At 37.4% G+C, this 20,590-nt stretch overlaps 1 protein-coding gene across 4 annotated transcripts in view; it reads right to left on the reverse strand.

Moving 5' to 3' along the window:
• Window positions 1–20,590, reverse strand: part of zfpm2a (zinc finger protein, FOG family member 2a) — a 167,933-nt gene that overhangs the window by 69,634 nt on the left and 77,709 nt on the right. For all 4 annotated transcript variants that reach the window (XM_084386173.1, XM_084386172.1, XM_084386175.1 and 1 more), the window contains one exon: window positions 7,948–8,066. In XM_084386173.1, the coding sequence (XP_084242299.1) occupies window positions 7,948–8,066 (119 nt within the window). The remainder of the gene's footprint in view (window positions 1–7,947; window positions 8,067–20,590) is intronic.

A 20,590-nucleotide genomic window follows, 5' to 3' on the forward strand; every position in this document is an offset into this window, starting at 1 on the left:
TAATGACGATCGTCTGAATTCTCTCCAGATCTCCAGGACATTTCTTACATTGGATTAAACCAAGCATTATCAAATTAGTCAAAATATCTCATAAATGACCATTTAAGCAGTGAGGGATGTATAGACCTTTATGAATGACTATAATTTGAATTCTTTGGAACTTTTATAAGAATTATGATAAGAGTAAATTATATCTTAGTAGCATATTATCAATATTCTTCTACTAACAAATCATAAATAAAAGAAAAACTTTCATATTATGCATAAATTCAGATATTCACAACAAAAATATTTCATCTGGTATGCTAAAAGTATATTTCATCAAATTTATATGCTTTCAAATAAAAAAATATTATTTAGGAATCAACCTGTCTACATTTAATTACACCATCAAAAGTATTATCAAAGCTGAAAGCATTCTAAAATTAGTCACAATATCTGATCAATGAATATTTAAGTGATGAGAGATGTGTCAAACTTTATAAATGACTACTTGTGGATCTTTCTGCAGTGTGATTAAGTGATTAAAGTGATTTATATCTACATCATAAAAAATCAGATGTGTATCCCGATTTTTCAGCAAATAACGTAACTTCACCATCTAGCACAGGAGCTTCAGTCACATTAAGATAAAATACCTGCCGTACGATAATTAGCGAAGTAAATATTATTCAAAGAACCATCCTGATTGAATTCATTCCACGCTTTTTAGGTTATCATCACTGAAAAGCACAAAAGCAGAAGCTCAATGAAAGCCCCTGTGGCAGATTCATATCTAATCAATTGCATTTAGGCATGCTTTCACACAAAAACAAATCATTCTTTATGCATTTCCTATTTCTTTTGCCCATGAAAAACACATGCACTGATCCATTAATTTATAGGGTTTTCAACTGGACCATCGGGCATTTAAAAATGCACAGAAGATGACACAGAGAGCGCATCACCTTGGACTGCAGCTTTTACTCATTTCATTCATGTGGCATTATGAACACAGTGATATGAATATGAGAATGTACTTGGATTCTAGTACCTTGAAACTCTGCAGCAGAGCACGTAATTGGTAAAGCTGCTGAATCAAAGACATGAATGCTGGACCTCCTGTGTCTTTACTCCAGGGTATAATAACCCCTGATGTTTAGTTAGGAAGATTTATATTCATTAACAGGATCCATTCAAATAATTATGACTGATGATGAACGACTCTATAAAAAGATACAAAATTGGCCCTATGTACTTTCTTAATACACAAATCTGGTCTTACTGTACTTATTCCAAACTTTGTATTTGGAAACTTTTTTTAAATGTAATATTTCAACCCCTGACATCTAACCATCTGTCATATAGAGACCAATTTTCACAATCCAATCAATTCCTGACGAATAAAATGTCCTGCACTATATTTGTCTCTAGTTTCATTCAAAAATGTGTCAATTACAGAAGCAAGATGGGTCGTATACACAGTTTTAAGTGTGCTGTTGGAATTTCTTACAGGGGTGGATCTAGAAAAAGATTATTACTGACCCCAAACTTAATTCTTAAACTTCAGTGTCTAGTCTGTCATGGATCATTCATATATTTCTAAGCAATCTATATATATAGCAAACAGAGTTTCACAGAGACATGACGCTCTTCATATAATGTAGTTGTGTGTTGATTTTACTTGCCCTGTCGCTTTCCCCCCTCAACCTCAGCCAGATGCTAAAAGCTGAGCCATTTTTGACTGGTTAAAGCCTAGCAAAGTAATTGATGCGTGCAATCACAAATTGGTTCCCCGCCTAAACTTTGGGCCTATTATTTCATTAGATAAAGCCACATTCGGCTTGCCAAAATCATTTTTGTGTCCAACAAGGAATTAAAATCCCGTTAACGCTCAGGAGCGGGCGACATTACAAACGGGGGAGATTTTCTCTCTGATAAATATAGCCTCAGATGTAAATAAGATCTATATGAACACGACGTGCCAAATATACACTTGCACGAGTTCTCATGCTTATGAGCAAATAAACCCCACTTGCATATATAATTAGATGTAAGTGTAAATAATTGGTTATGCATGTGCCAACACGCGGATGATGTTTGTCTGTGTGCGTATGTGCGCGCTCCACTCTCAAGTCCCACTGATTCGTCTTTCCAGCCATGTTGAATCCTCTTTTCTTATCAGAGCAGTGCAGGCCTGCATCAGGCGCTCCTTGCTATGACAGAGGCTACAACAATAGGCATGCGATACTGCTGCTTAGCGCTGCGTTTCGGAGGGGAAACCTGCCACAGGCACAGATTAACAACACACACACACACACACACACACACACATTCGCTTTCTCTCCCTTTCAAACACACGCACCCACTCCCACAAAATAGATTGCAGCCACCAAAACAAAACATTTTTCCAAAGGCCCGGCTCTTGATTAATGAAGTAATGACAAGAAGAAAAATATAATTTCGGCATGAAAAAAATCCACTGCCACTTGTTCAAGTTTGGGATGAACAATAAACCTATAGGAGGAGGAAGAGGACAGCAAAGAGGAGGAGATAAAGCCGATTGATGGTTGGAATTATTCCTCCCGCTCATTCGATACACTGGTGCACGCTGAATTACAGCATAAAAACAATCCAGGAGCGCAACAGACACTGGTCAACCTCTGACGGCCGCAAATGAAGACAATAGCTTGACATTTCTGCAGCCGTGGACACTCGACCAATACAAACACAAGCTCAGAAGATGCTCTTTCATAGCTCAGGAGACTCCAGAGTTCTCTTAATTTCGGATGTTTCTTATTGAGTAGTTGGATGAGAAATGTTTGAGTTCATATTGAGATCTTTAGACTGCAGATACCTTGGCGAATCTGAGCACAGTTTGAGAACTCTTCTGAAACCCTATGTAAGATCATGGAGTCTTTCGCAGGAGAGACATCTGTGGAGCAGGAGACTTAAGCAAAAGTCTCCATTTGCACTCCATTGAGTCTCATTTCTGGGAGAAACAACTGAAATAAAGAGAGAGTTTTCTTATTTGAGAGTATTCTTTCCTACCGCACATCCTGATTTTGCTGAGTTTGACGCGTTGACCCTAGAACAATATTCCTGTCCAAAAATTCAATCTTAACTGTATCCCTATCCCTAAACCTAAACCTACTTATAAGTTATCCCTAAAATCAGAGGGAAATGACAGGTGAATAACACTGATGTAAGCCTAAACTTGACATAAACTGTAAACTCGTCCCTCAAATCTGATTGGTTGATTGGAATGATTGGATTACACTTGGTGAAATCAGGTTCTGCGTCCCTAAACATATAGCAAATGCTCGAGTGATGTAATACAATGCTAAAATACAGTTTATGATGACAAATGAAATGCAAATCTGCTGAAATCAAACAAAAACTTCATACAACGTTTACCAGGGTTGCGCTAGAATCAGAATTTAATTGATAATGTCTTTCAAATTTCATTTAAATTGAGGTAATAAACAGGATACAGAACTGCAATTTGTAGAATAAAAATGAGCTGAAATTCGAATAATATGTGTATAATATCTAATCAGATATTACATATACAAAGACTATATTTAATAAATGATAACTCTTGTTGAATTCTATGTTGAATTTCTTTGAATTGCAATTTAGTAGATTCCACTTCCTGTCATTACAAAATCTAATTCGACTTCCTGTGGGGTGTGGCCAATTCAACTCATATTCATTAATTTAAAGGGAACAGTTTCTTCAAATGTAAATTATGCACAACCCACTCAAAACACACTCAAACATTAAAGCAGAAAAAGTCATCCATTGACGAGACTGTCAGTTAATTAAAATTGACAGAAAAAAAAGTAGAGGATACGTATCCTGCCTGGTTATCACTGCTTCTTAACAAAGCTTTTTAATTAGCGAAAAGATCATTCATTAGATGGACACTGAACTAAAAGCCATACTTAACTAACAGCCATCTTGAAAAGGGGCCTGTAAATCTGTAGTTCATTATTAGGCTGTTTCCAAATCAATTATTAACACTTAAAATGGACACCGGGCAGCGAGAGGCACAGAGCTATAGGCCGCAGTACGGGTTGAGTCCAGGCCCGGTAATTACCGTGATGAAGACACCTGCTACTCAATAGCTTCGACCCAGACCGGCCGCCCGGCCCCCAGATGGCAGACATTTATGTCTGAGTGTCATTATTAATTTGTGTTAATTTGGTGGGGTGGACGGGCTCGTCGCTCACCTGCACAGGGGCTGCTGGGTAATTGAGCTCTAATGGCCTGATTGATCGGCAGGAGAGGAGAGAGCTCAGGCGACTATCACTCAGACGCAGAGAGAAAGCGCTCTGTAGACACAGCCGTTCAAACATCCATCGGACACTGACACCACAATATATCTTAAATCAATTTGCAAGTCATTTCGGTCACATTTCAACAACTCTGTTAAAGCAGCCTGTCTTGCAGTTTTATTCACATCTTCAATCATTTCAATACCTAATTATTTTCTGACCTGGCGTAGGAAATATGATACAATAGTGTCCACTTTTACACTAGGTATGATTCACTGTTCAGATAGCTTTTGGAGATCCGCTCCAGAGTGTTAAATCAATAAATGCGATTATAGTGAGAGGCGACTCACTGAGTCGTGAATCATTTGAGTGAATCGTTTGAATGGAACGAAGATGGATGGCATCCAGACTGAGTTTGATGTGTAGAGACTGCAGAGCGTGGCATCGTAAACTCCCAAAAGCCCTCTGGTCTCCACTGACTTCTCTGTACATCAGATGTGCCCTTCGCACCGATAAGCCCTCATCATGTGACCCTATCTCTGCCCCGCAGATGCCAAGATCTTCTGACTGCACTCACTTACCCGCTCACACCAGGAGGGCTACGTTATTCAGTTCTAGATGCTGGACGCCCCCAAACTCATGTCCTACCTCACCATATACAAGGGCGGACACACAAGATTTGGTTTTCTATTCACTTTCATTCATACACATGTAAAACACTAAAGGTTTGGGGATTGTCTTCATGCTAATGAAAGTTAGATCTGAGAATTTGGGCAATATAACCAAAATCTTGTTTCACGATAATATATACAGTCAAACCAAAAATGATTCAGACACCAGATTTAAATTGTGATCTTTTTTTCCTAGTGGGTGCAGGACAATGAAAGCTTTAGCATAAGTTCTGCCAGGAAGACTCAGTTACTATGTCACTTATTACCTTCACGTCTATCCAATCATGTCCTAATACTTGCTGTATAAAAGATCGGTACTTACACATGTTTGAGTTCGCAGACGCTGACGCAAACAATTAGTATTTGCTTGCCGAGTCTTTCTGGTAGAACTATAGCTCATTTATCTAAGTCAGGATAGCAAAATAAAGTAAACTGTGACATATTATACCCCAAAATTCTTCATACAGTGGACTACCAGTAAAATTGATAAAAAAAATTCAGACACTTTGGCCTGACCATGTTTTGCTTAAGTGTTTTTTTTCTTTAATTGCATTTTTACACCACAGACTGAACAAAATTAAGCATTGCTTTGTAATAGGTTGGCTAAATTGGTATTATCTAATTGTGTACTAACAGAAGGATTGCCAAAACCAGTGAAATATCAACTGATTTGATATCTCTGAGTTCTTGTCATATTTTATTACCATTTCTAAACCATAGCGAATAAACTGTGATAATGTGGAAAATGTTGAAGGTGTCTGAAAATGTTTTAGTTTGTTTAGTTTAGTTTGACTGTATGTAATATGTATGTTAGGTTGCTGTTACTTTTAAAACCTAATGCACGGATCCAATATGTTGATACACATCCAGTTATTAACCGTTTATGTCCACTTAAAGGGCTAGTTCACACAAACATGAAAATTCTGCCATCATTTATTCACTCTTGTGTTGTCCCAAACCTGTATGACTTTCTTTCTTCTGAGAAACACAAAAGAAGATATTCTGAAGAATGTTGGGAACAAAACAGTTTTGGTTCCAGTTGACTTCCATTGTATAGACAAAAAGTCATTGAGAACTGAAACTTGTACATCATTCTTCATTTTTGGGTGGACTAACCTTTTAAGACATAACCGACTGTGTTTACATGAATACTCGTCCAGATGGGCATTTTGACAGTTCAAACGCAAAAACCAGCAAAAGAGAACTGAATTCTGGATCGAATGCTGTCTGAGAGAAGTGGTTTTCTTCACCGCATTGAGTTCTTTTTCTAAGCCTTTTGTGCCTGATTACTTTTTAGTTTCGCACTTTATTTTATCATTCATGTATGTTTCTTTATCGCTTTAACATGTAAATAACTTTAGAAGTCCTGTAGTGCATGAAAATATTTACATACCACAATATATAGATAGCAACAATTCTATCGATACAAACTTTATATCACCACGATATACCAGCATACCACACAGCCCCACGTTTGACCAACCGTCCTTAAAGGATTCAGAGCAGTGTTTTTCACAGGAGTTTTTCTGAACATTCAATCATAGTAAATGACATGAGCGGCACATTAAAAACTGGTGTGACTGTCCCTTCAGATGATCTGAACCAATGTTGACCCGACTCAGCATGCTGAATACATTCAGTATACTAACATTTGACATTTGAGACATCACTTTTCAATTTAGCCAGTTGCATGCAGGTCCATAAACCAGCAGGCAAAATGAAAGCACTTTGGGTTCAGTCCACATCATATATCATAAATCAGCAAGTTCTGTCTTTCCCAGATCAGGCACTAAAGAGGGTAACACAGGTGCTTATCACAGTGAATTGGAAATTCAACAGAGTGCACCTCTAAGGGTCAAAATCCATGAAGATGGAGCTTTCTTTCTAAAGACATCGCACTTCATTTCAACTTCAAGAGTTTTCATGCTGTTCTCTGACATTACATGTTTTAACCCTGCAGAACGTCACACAATGTTTGGTTTCCTTGAATCACTGCTGACAATGTTTTTCTCAAAAAATTTAAAGGAATAATGCACACAAAATTGACATTATTACCCACTTTTACAGTATTTACTTGTGTTTTACAGAGAAACAGGAAAGAAGAAATTTTGAAAACAGAATTTTCCTTTTTGTGTGAACTATTGCTTTAAATAAATCAGACAACTGAATTTAAGCAAAAACATATTCCGATTTGTGTGCACTTTCTAGGGGTGGTACAGAGGAAAATCAACTCAAAAGCATGATGTAAAAAAAAAAGATTTAATAAAGTTATGAGTTATGCGTTAGAGTAATCCCCTAGAATGGAGCCTCAAAGTCCGAACTCCTCACAGACTTTTCCTTACGTTTTAACAGGATAAATATGAGATTCGTTACAATTTTTAATAACTATTGCTTAATTAATCCACATTCAAAATGGAATGTTAAATCCTGAAGGATTCCTCTTTCCGCCTGTGTAGTTAGGTCAACACTTTCTTCTTTTCCGTTCTTTCTTTAACGGATGAAGGAACGTAGCAACAACTTGGGCCTAACTGGAAGAATCAGATCCAAACTGAGAACAACAAATCTAGAAGGTATTATATTAACCAGGAGTTTAGTAATAAAATAAGCAGATTAAATGGTTAAAAGCACATAGGAGGTAATTCTGAGGTCAGCTTGATGCTAGAATGTTCAAGTAGCACTGGGTTATAATCTATATGCAACACAATTAACATCTGTTTATGTTCAGTAATCTTTCCCGTATGTCAATATGCAAATGATGGACTTCAGGGAAAATAAGCCTCACCCTTAATAACGAACAGCTTCATGGACTGATTTACAAATACTTAGACTCTGTTAAAGGTGAAGTGTGTGTTTTCTGCGCTAGCAGACAATTCATTTTTTTTAAACAGGAGACTTTCGCAAACCAATGCTGCTGGTTCAACCAATAAACAGATCTTTCTGTTTGAACAAACCATTTAATTTATTTTAATTTGGTGCATCCTTTAACCCTCATCAATGTTTAACTCGAGATAACGTACCTGAGCATCTGTGTTTAGGTCAATTTTGCCCTCGAAAGGCCCCCACGTGGTTCCTACAGGAAGCTGCTGTCGGCTGTGAATCCGACGTTCTCCATCTTTGTTGAACAGGTCCAGTTCTCCTATGTGACAGAACAGGCCAGTCAATCAGTGTCACACAATAAATACTTCAAGGTGATCATAAATATATTAATTTTTTATGCTTTTATTATTTGCAATGAGACTAAGCAATAAGAAATGCATAAAAAAAATAATTAAATTAGATTTCAGTGAGGGAACATGACAGAAATATAAACCAAGTGACTGACAAAATGTCTTTAGTAGTTGCTGATTAGGACAAAAATTCTGATTATTTTTTTTTTTAGATAGATGGATGGATGGATGGATGGATGGATCGAAAGATGAATGGATAGATAGATGATGCAAATTTTGCACTACTGACATTTTCTTCAATAAAATGTCCAACAATCTAACTACATTTATTAATGGTAATCACATTAACAATTCTTTTAAGTAGTGTAGCTCATAACCTCAAAAGTAATACTGTTGATATTTAACCTGCTGTATTAATACAGAATTGATTGCGTATGCGATCACATTTTCATTGCTAGAAGTTTCTGTTTTATAAAAAAACCATTATCTGAGCATCATAGAGTGTTTTCCTGCCTCCTCCAGTGAGTGACTGTAGTATTTGATACAGACTCCAGCACCTGTTCTCAGAGCTGATGGCGATCAGATGGAGCGTATCAAACCGCTGGGATGCTAACTCCTCTTGAAAGAGCGTCTTTCGCTCTCTGATAAAACCTCGCTGAGATGTTACAGGCTTACAGACTGGCAGCGTGGGCTCTATTTCTGTTTTTCCAGGAAGGGGGCCGAGGCCTCTTGTTAGTGCCGCGCTGAGCTCGGAGTTAATTAACCGTGTCACGGGATAGCACAGCTAGCCCTGCGAGTTCCCCGAGCGCTGCTATCTAATCAGTTAGATTTTGTGTGCTTTTTTAGGACAGTGATTAATCAAACAGTTATTATAATAGACTGCCTGGTCATGACTCTCGTCTCTTGAGGGCTAGGGGGCTCTTGTCATGAGGATCTCAAGAGCAGACTTCCGGCTGGTTTTCATGGCGATGTTGAGAGCTTTTTGGGGCCAACCTGCGACGGAGGGAGATTTATCCCTCGGAGCTCGAGTGCTATCTGCTTTATCTTCCTGCGAGCTTCCTGCGAGCTGTGTTACAGCACTCATAGCAACAGCTCTTTACAGCGAGCCGGGGACTGAGAATCTGTGCTGAAAATATTTGCGTGAATTGTTTGCAACTTTCTCATAAAATTCAAATAAAAAATACACAAAAATATCCTTTATCTTTATCCTAATATCTTAATCTTTATTGGCATTGATGGTTCCATGAAGAACCTTTAACATCAATGAAAACTTTTCAATGTACAAAAGTGGGTGAAAAAGCTTCTTTAGATTATTAAAATGCTCTTCACACTAATAAATAATGGATCTTTTAAAAACTGTTCAATAAAAGGTTCCCCCTTTTGGAACCGATATTTTTAAGATTGTGCAGATTATTTGGCCTTGGGAAAATTTGATGAGAAATAATATTGAGATCTCTGACTTTTGGATTGCAGACTTTGGTCTCTTGAGAAATTGGGGTCTCACAGTTCGAGATGTTGCTGAGATATCTTCTGAAACTCTCAGAAGACACATATCTAGGAACAGAGGCATCATTTGTGATTTTGACTGCAGACAGACAGTGTCTGCATCGCTCGCACACAACATAAAGGTGTTTCTGTAGTGTAGCATGTTTGGTGACCTGTGCTAAATAAAAGCCTGTTGGGTAGATGATCTTCAGCGTGTTCTTTGTTGGCTGAAGCGCTGATTGAACTTTAAAATGACCTATTCAGCTGTGTTTCTCACTGCAGATATGATCTGCGTATCTGTGACATACTAACACGCTAGTCTGCTTGTATGGAAATTCCCCTGCGACTGAATAAACATCACAGTACACAGATTCCCAGACGTTTAGTGCATTTTCCTCCAGCATATGCCTTAAAGCATGTAACCATGTAGTAAATAGGATTTTTGGATAGCAAAGCCCATGGTGAATGAATATGGCAATCATTCAGTACTATGGTAAATATCCAAATACCATGGAAATACTGGAAAACTGAAATAGTATGAAACACCAACGCTATCTCACGACCAATTCGTACGAATTCGTAAAAGGTGGCTAATTCGTACGATCTGTCTAAACCCCAGTGGTGGGTACGTTTAGGGGCGGGGTCGGGGTACGAATTCATACGAATTGGGCAACTCGTAAAATATGTACGATTCAGCAAAAATCGTACAAATTCGTACGAGTGAGGTCATATGAATTCGTACAAATTAGCCACCTCGTAAAATTCGAATACAAATTGCCATGAGATAGGGTTGGAAGCACTGCTTGTGAAACCATACTTATATATGTTCAAAGAATTGCTTTTCTTATTTCCTGCAACCCCCGCTCCAGTGCTAATGCCTTTATTCCATGTTATGGAGCTCAGCAGAGATAGTGGGAGAATTTAGGAGGTGGGGGGTCTCTCTGAAGCCTGTTGTGTTCCTGCCAGCCTGTTGGAAGGTGGGGAACCTCATTAAAGGGAAATAATTAAGCGTTGGAGCGCAGCTGGTCCACATCACAGACAGGCTAAATCTATGCTAGCCCACCACCGCTTGATGTGCTCTGTTCCTACTCTGATAAGACCTTGTGGCCTTTCGCCATGATCGCCCAAGTTTCTCTTTAGCCCGCATTGTCACTTTCGCTGAAGTCTTCTGCGCATCCCATGCTGGGGTGAATGAGAAAGGCGTGCTGCACAAGGATATCTGAAGACCTAACTCTGGTAAGAACCAATGTGCCAGTCGTCCGCGGAACGTTCCAAGCCACGTCTCGAAACCTCACGTCCCAGCTGGCTCATCCCAGCTGTTACTGATACGACACCAGCCCGAGAGGCAAGACGACGACATACGGCTCTGGGTGCGTAATGAGCCAGCCTGCCACCATCGCCATGTTTGCCACAAGCGTTTAGATGTTGACTCGCCATAGATTATGAGATCAAGATGTACAGTTGCAGATTATACACTTGGATCTGGCACGAATGGCGATGAATGCTGGCTTTGCTGGTCAATTACTGACATGCATGTACTTTTTATCTAGATTTTCCATGAGTCAAATATACAAATGCAGTGTTTTATCAATAACAAATGTATTTGAGATGTGTCACCAAATTTAAAGTTTAGAGCTTGACGTACACAATGAGGGACGGTGGCTCATTGTAAGGCTAATTAATTTTTTTATAAATCTGTTCATGGAATATAGTTTATATTTCATAAGTTGTCATATTTTATTATTTTAGTTTTATTTTAGACAAAGAGCCAATGCAAAATTAGTACCAAAACTGTTACAAAATCATGAAAAATACTAACAAAATCATGAAAAATACTAACAAAATCATGAAAAATACTTTCAAGGGGAATATTTTGAAATCTTAATCTTAAAAGGACAGTTCACCCAAAAATAAAAATTATGTCATCATTTACTCACTCTCAAGCTGTACTGTATACATTTCTTTCTTCTACAGTTGACAATAGCCATTGACTGTCCTATTACTTTTTTCTATACAATGGAAGTCAATGGCTACCGACAACTGGTTACCATACCAGCATTCTTCAAAATATCTTCTTTTGTGTTCAACAGAAGAAAACAGAATTTAAATTTTTGGGTGAACTATACCTTTAACTATACCAGATTAGTGAGCGTGATATCACCAAATAAATAATTTTCCTGGATCAACATTCTTGTTGATCCTGGAAAAACAGTAGCCTGCAAATCCAGACCCAAATCTGAAAGATTAAGGGTCCGGCATCGACTAATGAAAATCGCCCAGCTCGAGGGGCGGCACCAAGCATGCATTTGAAAATCTCACTGCACGCAATTGGATAACACTACGACCAATCACAACAGTAAGCCCCATACGCTTAGCTACCAGCGGAGCTAAATTGGTAAATAAGTCTCTTGCTGTATCCGGTCGGCAAAACAGCAAAAAGTCCTTCTTGCAAAGGAACGATTTGAGCGCCGTCTTCTGTTCCTCTTTTAGATAAAAAGCCAAGTCTAACTCGTTCATTGTAGCGGCCAAAGCCGTTTCAAACAACTGGTGTTCATCCATAGCCATCTTGCAATGTTTACTAATGACTTTGACGTCACAGCACTGTCGTCATCTGTTTAGCTCGCCTCTGGCCCGCCTATATCAGATAACCCGATGTGATTGGTGCAGCTTGGATACAAGGGCATATTTAATGAGCATCGTTACCCGACGCCAGAGTAACTCGCTGAGCAAATTCAATTTGTGCTCTCACGAGAACTCTGGATTACCAGGGTAGAAAAACAGTCCAATCAATAAATCAATCAAATACGAGGGATAAGATTACAGTTAATCTCCAGTTTAGGCTTAAAACAAGGGTTAGGGCTTCTACGCCATTCTTATTCATTTATCATTTCCCTCTGATTTTAGGGATAAGTTATTGGTTAGGTTTAGGGGCAGAGAAAGGGTTAGGACTATGTTTTTGGACAGGAATGCTGTTCAAGGATCAACAAAAGATGTTGATCCAGGAACATGTCATGCACAATCACAGTGACCATGTTATTGAAAACAATGTCTAGTTTGCTGGTCTTACCTGTTGTCCCAGTTTAGCTAGGTTGTCTGTTGTTTGCTTTTAAGAACACTTGTCAGAAGGTCAGGATTGGATACCAGCTGGTCAACGAACTAAACCTGCTGAACATCAAGTTTAGCCAGGGTGAGAGACCAGCTAGACCTGTTTAAACCAGCTAAGACCATTAAACCAGCTGTTTTTGAGAAGGGTTTAGCATTGTTTTTCCCTGTTGACTGCGGTCATTATCAGAAAAAACTGTGGCTCGTTTTTGGGTCACAACCCATTAGGTGAGTATCACTGAAACAGAAGTTGCAAGATCAGTTTAGTAGTGGTAATGAAGCGTCCTCAGGCAGAGCTCACAGGTCGTAACACCCAAAAGCTCTCTCATCAACCAGGCCTGAAATGCCACCATCTTGGCACGGAGGAGCTGTTGATATGAGTGAAGAGAACTCCATCCCCCTGTCCCTCCACTCCTCCCTAGATAAGATCATCTGTCGCTCTTCTCCGGGGTCCGCTCCCCCTCACCACAGATCCCTGGCAGAACCATGAATGTCCCTTTTGTGTGCACAGATCTTTCTCTGATAGCCCCAAAAAGATGCTGCACGCGGCAACTGTTTGTTTCCCCCTGTGACGGAGGGAAGATGGGGGATTGGGGTGGGGGAATCACGTCTCCCACCTTTAAAATACAGACAAAAACTAAACAAGAACATACGTTTTTTGGAACCTACTAAGACAAAGCTACAATGTCACAGCACAGCAAGAGAAAGAAACAACTTTTTGAGAGGAAAAAGTTACTTCTTCAACAAACACAGACCAACCAAACAAATACAATTGTGAGAAGGATTTTGCAAATTATACAGTGTAATTTCTTTAATTTTGTGGGCATGTTGCACAACCCAAACTGTCTTTTGTACCCTTACAGTCACTAGTCAACTGTAATTTTTTTTAAATGCTTGTGATATGTGATAAATTTGATAGTATATTTACATATGCATTATAAATATTTGATGTACTATTGGAATATCATAGTATTTATTTTTCCATACTATGGAAGTCAATGGGGCCCATCAACTGTTTGGTTACCCATATTCTTCAAAATATCTGCTTTTGTATTCAGCAGAAGAAAGAAACTCATACATGTTTGGAACAACCTGAGGGTGAGTAAATGATGATGCAACTTTAATTTTGAAACTATCCCTTTAAATAGGTGGGTTAGATCTTACTGAGAAAGTAATTTAACATCGAAAATGTTACATTATCAAGCACCTCTCCTTTAAACAGAAATATTGTTGTCAGAGAAGTTAGCGCACATGCTATCTGACACACAGAGGCTCATTTCATGTCCCTTTAAATAATATCTGTATGAATCAAAAAGGTCAAATATGAGTGATTTTTTGTTTGATGAGTGTTTTAATAAAAAGACAGAAAAAATAGTTTTGAATAAAAAATTTAAATTAATCAAGTTCAATTAAAGGTGAAGAATTTCAAAAATAATTGAAAAATTGTTTGCAAACTTTAACCCTTAAATGCATGAATGTTTCGTCAATCATTATTACATTTGTGGGTCTTTAGCGACCCGGATCTATATCTAAAACAGATGGCTCTCTAACTGCTACAATAGCATCTCCTGATGTTTTAATAATAATTACAAAAGAATAAAATAATTTTTATTATAATATTTTGTTACCTTTTGTAATATGGCAGTGTTCAGTTTGAGCAGATGCTTTTGATCATCAACACTGTAATCATCAGAGCTCATTTTCCCAGTACATTCAGTGTCTGGCTCATATTCACGTTCTCAAACATATTCTCAAAACTATTGTTTTCAGTGTCTTCAAAATCAATATTTTGATCGCTGACAGCTTCTTCACCACATCCACAATCAAGTGACAGTGACACTAATATTTGATTGCATTCAATACTTAATCAGCAATTAATCGCTGAGCCATTTCAAGTATTGCTGATGATACTTGTGTATTCTTTTGTTTTATGCCTAAAACAGGTAATTGGTAATTATGAGTAAAACATCACGTCATCATTGTGTATCAGATATTGCCACCTTAAGGAATAAAGGTGAATTGCACTTATTGAGTCAGAGTTTCAATTACTGTTATACTTACACTATAACATACCTCGGGTCACTAGTGACCCTATACACTTTTTACAAGAGAAAAAGAAAACAGACTAATTAATTTTTCCCCATGTTATATGGTTTAGCATGAATAGATTGAGGAATACTAATAATATTGATGTCTAACTTTAAAAAATGAGGGTTAAAGGGTTAAAACCGTATAGTGCCACTAATGGTGCATAAATTTCACAATTCACCTTTAAAAGTATTTTATCCGAAAAAACACAATTCTTTTTTCAATAGTCATCTTTAAACATTTACACTTCAGAAATGGTCTAGATTAGATAAAAATGGATGCTTTAAAAAGAAGGTCACATGAATTTGTCATGTTGGAAGGTACAGATGCCCATCAGCCGCGTGTGACAATACAGGAGTCACATATCAAGATCTACAGCAGCTTATGAACCAAATGAACATACGGTGAGGGGCATGTGTAGAGAAATGGAGAGCTCAGTATCACTCCATAAAAGGTGCAGGAGCTCTGAAGGAGATATGTGATCTGAAATTTTACAGCTGAAGGAGAAATGTCAGAGCGCTTCGATAAGAGAGCGATGAACTTTCCTCCACCCCCCTCCAAACCCCCATTATCAGCTCGAAGAGAAGCAAATGCATCATTTTTATCCCACGGCTTTACCATTATCTCCTCAGGAGACACTTGTTTTAAAACACAGGAGGACCTTTTTACCTTGCTTGCTCTCTCTCTCTCTCTCTCTCTCTCTCTCTCTCTCTCACACACACAGACACACACACACACACACCCTCTCTCTCTCTCTCTCTCTCTCTCTCTCTCTCTCTCTCTCTCTCTCTTAATAAACTAACCTCTTACTAAAAGAGGCTGGAAGTTTTTATTCTGAGAACATGCATTATTTATGGAAGAAGAAACTGTCTGTGTTACACTTATTACTGTACGTCTAGACTTACACCTACACTCATGAAAAAGTACTGAAATCACAAGCTAATCATTCCACTACCTGTTTGGGGTCTGTACGATAAAAAAAAAAAAAAAAAAAACTTTTATGCAGCAATAATACATTAAATTGATCAAAAGTGACAAAGTAATTTATAATGTTACAAAATATTTCTATTGAAAATTGGTCTTTTAGACTTTTTATTGATAAAAGAATCCTAAAAAAAAATTAGCAGCACAACTGTTTTCAACATCTCTCTATAAATTACAGAAACGTCTGTCTGTCTGTCTGTCTGTCTGTGTGTCTGTCTGTCTGTCTGTCTGTGTGTCTGTTAACCGCATATCTCTCGAACCGTTAGTCCGATGGATTTCAAACTCGACAGGTGTCTCGCCACGGGCACGAGTAAGTGCAGTGCCAAGTTTGACGTTGTTTGGATGAGAAATGCAAAAGATATCGTTAAATATATCATTTTTAGAAGGTTGTGGTTTAAAAATAAACATTCTGACATTAGAGGGTTGTATCGGTCAAAGAAGCCCCAAGAAGGTTGTGGTTTAAAAATAAACATTCTGACATAAACACTCAGTCAGCTACACTGTTTACTTCTGAATATTATAGTTTGGTTCCAGAACGTGATAAATCCATTTTGATTAATTTGAGTAAAAATGTGTTTTCTTTACCAAGAAAGTGGCAAGATGAAAACCACTATTTTCTGTTTCAAACTTTCACATAGCATCTTTAGGTTATAATAACATAACAAATTCAAATCTTTTTTTCCCCAAAAATGCAATAATTTTCCCCAAAAAATGCAATAAATTCATGACACTTTTTTTTTTTTTTTTTCAAAATGCAATTAATCCATTGAATCAATATAAAAGTTATTTTTTATCATATTGAAACTGTTGGAATCAGCCATCGCTAAGAAATATCTTCTGAACTTTTTTGACGGCAATCAGCTCACAAAAACTGATTTTGCACGGGCACTTTGCACTGCTCCCTGAATCGACGCGCTTATTCATTTGTGGATGTTAAGTGAATCTGTAAGTCAGCTATGCTGTTTACTTCTGAATATTATATTTCATTCAGGTGCGCTTAACGTTATCGCTACTGTGTAATAGTAGCCTATGCGTTCACAGTCTCTTTCACGGGCATCATTTAAGCATAGCGTTTTCTCTGAGTTCACTTTGTGCTTTCTACCATGCACAAATAAAATTGTCACTGAACTTTTGCTGTGTAATTGTAACAATGAGCACTCAAACACACCAAACCAACAATTACTAAAAACACACACAAAAACTGATTTTTCACGGGTATTTTGCACTAGTTGATAATAATGAGAAATGTTTCTTGAGCAGCAAATCAGCATATTAGAATGATTTCTGAAGGATCATGTGGCAAAATTCAGCTTTGCATTACAGGATTATATTATATGATATTATATTATATATATATATAAAAAAACAGATAATTTAAATTGTAATAATATTTTACAATATTACTGTTTTTTTAACCATATTTTTGATCAAATACATGTAGCCTTGGTGAACATTATAGACTTTCGAAAACATTAATACATTTTACCAAACCCTAACTTTGTATACCATGAAGGATTTACACTTGCTAAGCAATAAATGTAATTAAGGAAGTAAAAAAAAAACACACACACACACATACATACATATATATATATATATATATATATATATATACACACACACACACACATACATACATACATACATACATACATACATATATATATATATATATATATATATATATATACATACATACATACATACTTGCCAACATCCAGAAACAGCAGCATAAAATATACACGTTTTTAAGTAAAAACTTCTAAAATAGTAGATAGTAGATAAAACAAATCAAAGATTTCAAAAACTGGATTACTAAATGAAATAAATATATGAAAAATAATAATGAAAAATACAATTTTTTTCTTCGTTCCCTGGTAAGTGTGATCAAAAGTAAAAATTTGGCCCTGATAAATATCATGATGTGAATTATCATTTTCCAGTATCATAGTATTTAAATAGTAGTACTCAAGTGTGTTTCGGAGAATACCATGGTACTATTATGGAACAAAAGTGCACTAGTAAAACTATAACGAAATATTTCAGATTGAAATATTTTACGTATAAATTTTTTGGATTTTTATGTTAAATATATATTTAAAAATTGTATTTACTTAGAATATAGGGCTACTGCTCGTCAATGTAGAAAGAATCATTTAGAGTCAAATGCTGTAGTTAAGATATCCAGCAGCAGGGGCCAACTGTTAAACCTTGATCGTTTCCTCCAGCTCATTTCGATCAAAACCTGAGCAAAGTCATTCCGACAACAATCTCCACGGCTTCTTTTCCTTCTGTCACTCTGAATGATAGGACACAGAAGATTAGACATAAACTTGAGGAAGATGCCCTATCTGAATCTAGAGGAGACTTTTTCCAGCTAACAAATATGATAGTCAGAGAGGTGTTACAAATCTCAGTGCTCATGTGGGATATAATTCCTCTTTCTCCTGTCAGTACGGACTGACTAATGGTGCCTGCATTCACTGGAAATGCTCACAAATACTTTGAATGAATGCTGCTTTCAGCCCCTCTGAAAGAATCTCAAGGCGTTCCCGATGATCTGAAGGAGAACGTTCGGATGTATTGCGCTTCCACAAGACGCACACAAATAAACACACACAAATAAACGCACATTTATCGGTGGGTGTGTTAATAACTACCAAGCTCCCGAGTCACACAATAGCTCAAGTATCTCCCGCACGTTTGTTTTCCCGCTGCATTTACAGGTGCTGTTTTTCTCCAGTGGCTCGAGCGGGTCATTAACTCGATCCTCCAGTCAATTACCACATTTCAAACTTTCCTCCAGCACAAATCCGGCCGCTCCTGCCTGCCTGACCCAGTTGTCTTTTGTGAGGAGGTCTTAGCTCCAGCAGTTTGACAGTCAACAGATAAGATGGATTAAGTTTTTTTTTCTCCCTCTCCCCTTCTCTCTCTCATCCGGTTTTGATATAAACGGCGTAAAAGCAGGTTAAATCAGTCACTTTCAGGAGGAGTTTTTAAATGGCTGGAGATAGAGGCTGATAAAAGGCCTAAACCTGACACCAGGGCGTAGAAGGTCACGGTCGCGCTGTTTAATAACTAACAAACTCCTGATGAGGGAAAAGCATCAGTCATGAGGAGAAACATCAGTCACGACACTGAAACCAAGAATGCGTGTGTTTCTGCAATCTGCAAACTCTTAGATAATAAATTTTGGGGTCAAAACTTTTGTGGTGAGAATATAATATATGGAATACATGGAGCATTATAGATGTGTACATCTGACAAATAACATGACTGAACTTTCATCAAGATTTTATGCTAGAATTTATAGGGGAGACTGGGGCAAGTTGTCACACTTTTTACTCTGGATAATATTTCTTATAGTATGTTTAATTTTGTATATACCTTAAAGTTTGGGTTGAAAAACAATCTGTTGAACATTGATTGGAAAACAATATATACAGTTCATCTTTTGTTCATACACTATGTGGGGCAGGTTGTCACAATGGAAGCGGTCTTAAACAGCAGCATATTATGGGCTTTTAAATAAAATGTGAACAGCAATTATGGCGCACAACATTTTTTATGAAACGGCAAACATGTAATAAGTAAAAACAACAAAAATATCAAACTCTGACCTGACATTTATAAAAAAAATATCAAAAATGATAAAATTATGTATTATACAATTATACAAGAGAAAAAAAATACTTCTAGAGGAAAAAAAAGTGTTTGTAATTGGACTTTAGTCCTATAAACCCTATAGTTATTGATACTGTGACAACTAGCCCTGGTGTCCCCTATATGTATAATAATAAATAATTTTTTTGCAGTCATGCGATGTAACATAAGTAGCCTATTCCATATTAAGTAATTCCAAATAAGTAGCTCTCAATTACTTTGAGGCAACAACTGCATGTACAGTTTAATCATAAAACAATGACCAATATCCATTTTAAAATACTTTAAAGATAAAGTATAAAGTGCTATTTTGCAGAAATTTAGCAAAAACAGGCTATTATTTATTATCCCTGGTGTAGCAATGTATAAAACAAAAGTCACTTTGAAAAAACTCCCAAAAAAATCTTGCAAATGAACTTTTTCGCCCTCGCACAAAACTCCCGATTACACGGATTCCTTTTGGAATTACTGGATTTTGCTCACAAAATTTCTCTGAGTATATGCAACCTTAACATGTCACAGCACTTGTCTAAAAAGTCATCATTTGTATTTAAGGCTTTCAAGGAATACTTTATCAGCACGCACATACCCTGCATGGGAATCGAACCCTGACCTTGTCTTTCACCGTGTTCTACCGGCTGTGCAACAGGAACACGACTATACAGTAACTATAGGTTAAAGCATCACTTAGCACGTTTTCACTCCATTCTATGATCAACTAGCTGCTGTACATTTATAGATTACTTGTCAAAATGTGTAAAACAAGCTAGTGAGCCGACGCATTAAGGACATGTTCAGACTGAGTGTGAGTGTGTGTGTGTGTGTGTGTGTGTGTGTCGGTGACAGGGGAAAGTAATCCTATACACAGGCTGCTATTGTGAAATGAGAAGCTAGCCTCCTCGGCTGGCAGAGAGCAGATGCACCTCTCTTCCCCTATCCTAATCTGGAAAGGACTTAAAGGAGTCTTATCTCCGGGCTCTCCTGCTTCATTTCATGCTTGATTTACTTTAATTTGTCTGATAGGGCACGAGGATTTGGAAATGGCCCATCTTTCGCTGGAAAATGTTCTGATTTTTCTCCGGCATTGTTATGTGGCGGTTTTTGACTCTGGTTTCTCTCTCTCCATCTTTCTCTGCTTCTATTTCTCTCTTTTTTTCTCCCTCTCTTTCCT

The sequence above is a fragment of the Rutilus rutilus genome (assembly GCF_951802725.1).
Source record: "Rutilus rutilus genome assembly, chromosome: 17".
Classification (NCBI taxonomy): domain Eukaryota; kingdom Metazoa; phylum Chordata; class Actinopteri; order Cypriniformes; family Leuciscidae; genus Rutilus; species Rutilus rutilus.